Raw genomic sequence first — 3,244 nt, forward strand, 5'->3', positions numbered from 1 at the left:
TGAGCTGGAGCATACATAGATATATCCATATAAAACACATCCTAGGCTTATTGCACAACGTTGCGAGAGGCGATGCCCTCTTTTGTGTGGAAGGTGTGCAGGGAGACGGGGGGCAAAGGAGACGGGACGGCAAAGGAGACAGAGAGGCAAAGGAGAGAGAGGGGCAAAGGAGGCTCGTGGCTTTGAAGAAGGAGTTGAGGGGATCTGTCCTTGAAAAAAAAAAAAAAAAAAAAAAAAAAAAAAAAAGGCAACTGGAAGGAAATAAAGCAGGGACATTTACCAGGCTGCAGAAATGATAAAAATAAAAATTAATAAGGGGGAGGTGGGTAGAAGGGGAAGCAGCCGGGGAAGGGGTGAGGGAGGAAGGAGGTAAGCGGCAGGGGCTGCGGGATGATCCTGCCCTAGGAAGGGAAATGCAGCTGAAAGAAAGGCTCCTTGCAGCTCAGGGAGGGATGTGAAGGAGCCGGCTCCATCCTTTGCAGCTCGTAAATAAAAGCATTCCTCGCCGCTGCTGGTCATGACCATGAACGCGGGGAAGCGAGAGCACGTGGTGAGCATCCAGACTTCCCAGAAAACGCTGCTTTGCCATAAAATTAATCCCCCCTCCGATATAAAACGAACGGAGCAAAGCACGGCGTGGCAAAGCAGCGGGCTGCAGCACCGCGGCCCCCCTCTCCCTTTTTAACCTGAATTTAAAATTCCCATTTTTCCTTTTTAGACTGAATTAAAATTTCCCATGCAAGTAAAGCTCCTCACGGCCCTAAATCTGCTGCTCCCCCCGTCCTGCCCTCACTGCTTCGCCTCCGCCGACCACCTAAAAGTGCCTTCACAACACACCTGATGGGGAATAGCGAAAATTGATGTTTTTTTCTCCAGGAAACCCGAGCACACGTACAAACAAAACACGTCGCATCCTACCAGGCCCCACTCTACTGCCCTTGGAGGGAAAAAAAACTGACAGGGCTTTAGGGAGCCGACAAACACCCCCGGACCCCAAACTCTAAGACCTCTTCTTAACGTTGGGGCTGGTTTTATTTGCAGCTAGAGTGACTTTTTAGGGAGGTAAAGCAAGCATTGCCCTTTCTAGAATCGTGCAGGTTTTTAACCTGATGGGCAGCTGGGGAAGGAAGGCAGGGTTATCTTTTCCCTATAGCTGAATACGACATACTTCCTTAAAAGAAACCGCAGTCTGTTGTTTTTTTTTTTTTTTTTTTTCCTCTCTTTCTCTCTCTCTTTTTTTTTTTTTTTTTCCTTTTTTTTTTTTTTTTTTTTCCCCTTTATTGGGAAAATAGCACCCAAATGGCAAAGCTCGTCTTTTAAGCCATCCCAAGGACAGAGATGCAGCTCGCTCAGCCAGACTCCAACGGGCTGTTATCACCGGAGGGTACAAAAAAAGGAGGATTATTTTCTACCTCTTTTCCTACATTGTCATCAATAAACACAGCAAAACAGCATAAATACTCCGTCAGCAGAGTTGTTGCAAAGAAATGTCATTTTTTGGAGCGGGACACACGAATATAATTTGGGGCTAGTGCAGAGAACTCGGCTGTGATTTCGGAGAGCAAAAATCTCCGAAAGGCTCAGTTTAACGTGGAGGGGAATTCAGATTTTCCTGGAAGGGTTTGCTAGAGGTGCGTGTGCGTATTTTCTTTCTTGTGACAGTCTGGCGCTGGGGACACCACCACCGCCTGCACCAAAGCCTGGGCACAGCCACCCCCCTCAAATCTATAGGGACACAGTGTGATACACGTACCTCATATATTACATAGCTATATACCATATACATCGGATATATACACAGTCTTTGTCTCTCGCCTTCTCCTAAAGATACTGATTGAGCCTAGCCGCAAACCTTCCTTTTATTTTGACCCCACACACATCTGGGTAACACCGTGCACTGAAAAAAAAAAAAACACATCTTCCGTGCGGATGGGGGTCCGGTGCTTTAAGACGACGTACCCCATCCACATCCCTATTCCCCCTCCCCCCCACCCCTTCTTTTTTTTTTTTTTTTTTCTATTTTCCCCTCCCCCGCTTCCCACGAAGCCCCGAAGCAGCCCCAAGAGGTGCGGATTTCGCTCTCCTCGCCCTCGCCCCGCTCTCGCCGCCTCCGAAGCCGAGCGGGGAGCGGGGAGCAGAGGCCCCGACGGCCCCCGACGGCTCCCGGCGCTGCACGGAAACCCTACCTGCGCTGCTGGCAAATGACCGGCGGCTGAAGTCGCACTGAAAACCTCCCCTTCAGCACGCCGAGCATCTCTGGAAGCAGCAGCCCGGCCGCTGGGGCTGCCTCTCGCCAGCCGCAGTCGCTCGGTCTCTCCCCCCGCAGTCGCAGCGGAGGAGGCGCATGTTCTCGTACTCTACGTGCTGGCTGCCGGGCTTCGTATTTTAAGGGAAACTGGTTATTTATTAATATTATCTCTTTATTCATTTATTTCTGGGCGGGGAAGGGTGTGTGTGGGGGTGAAGAGTGGTCAGGTAAAGTCCCGGGAGCTCGGGTGAACGCTAGAAAGTCTATGCAATTTTTTTTTTTTTTTTTTTTTTTTTTTTAACCCAACACGGACGCTTTTAAAACTTTAAAAGAAAGAAAGGGCTTGCTCTCTCAGGAGGAGTCTTTTCTTTTTCATGCGCCGGTTCTGGAACCAAATCTTCACCTGCTGGTCGCTCAGGTTTAATCGGTCTGAGAGCTCCCTCCTTCTTTGGCGAGTAATGAATTCATTGACCATAAACTCCCCCTCCAGCTCTGCCAGCTGCAGCTTGGAATAGGGTTTTCGCTTTTTCCGGGACCGTGTGTGCATCGGGTACCAAGGAGCACCTGGCAAAGGGGGGAGCGAGAGGGAGAGTTGAGCATTTCGCAAGAAAAAAAAATCCTCTAAAAAAAAAAATAAATAAAAAAGAAGGGACACCCTCAGTATTCCTCTCCGCACCTCCCTGCTGTCCCAGTGTCCCCGCTGTCCCCGTCCTGGCGGTGACCAGAGGTGCTCAGGGATGCTTGCAGCTCCCTCCCAGCGCCACGGGCGATGCGTGGGAGGCAGGGGAAAGGAAAGGCGGGGAGCGTTATAACCGGGGCACGGAGCGAAAGACGGGCACCGAGCGGGCGACAAGGCTGGGGACATCCCCCTGGAATCTGGGGGTGTCCACCGCAGCTCCAGTCCCTGTGGCAGGGGGAAGAGCCGAGAGACCTGCACCCAAATGACAGCGTTGAAGGCTGCTTTTTTTTTTTTTTTTTTTTTTTTTAAGCTTCCCC

The 3,244-nt window shown here is 50.5% G+C and overlaps 1 protein-coding gene across 1 annotated transcript in view; it reads right to left on the reverse strand.

The window, feature by feature from the left end:
* Positions 1-2,480: 2,480 nt before the first annotated feature.
* The window catches only part of HOXC12 (homeobox C12), a gene marked incomplete at its 5' end in the record, with an annotated part of 1,494 nt that continues 730 nt past the window's right edge, over positions 2,481-3,244 (reverse strand). The window contains one exon of the mRNA XM_082781475.1: positions 2,481-2,867. Coding sequence (XP_082637601.1) covers positions 2,574-2,867 — 294 coding nt within the window. The 3' untranslated portion in view covers positions 2,481-2,573. The remainder of the gene's footprint in view (positions 2,868-3,244) is intronic.

The sequence above is a fragment of the Aythya marila genome (genome assembly GCF_965140915.1).
Source record: "Aythya marila genome assembly, chromosome: 30".
NCBI lineage: Eukaryota > Metazoa > Chordata > Aves > Anseriformes > Anatidae > Aythya > Aythya marila.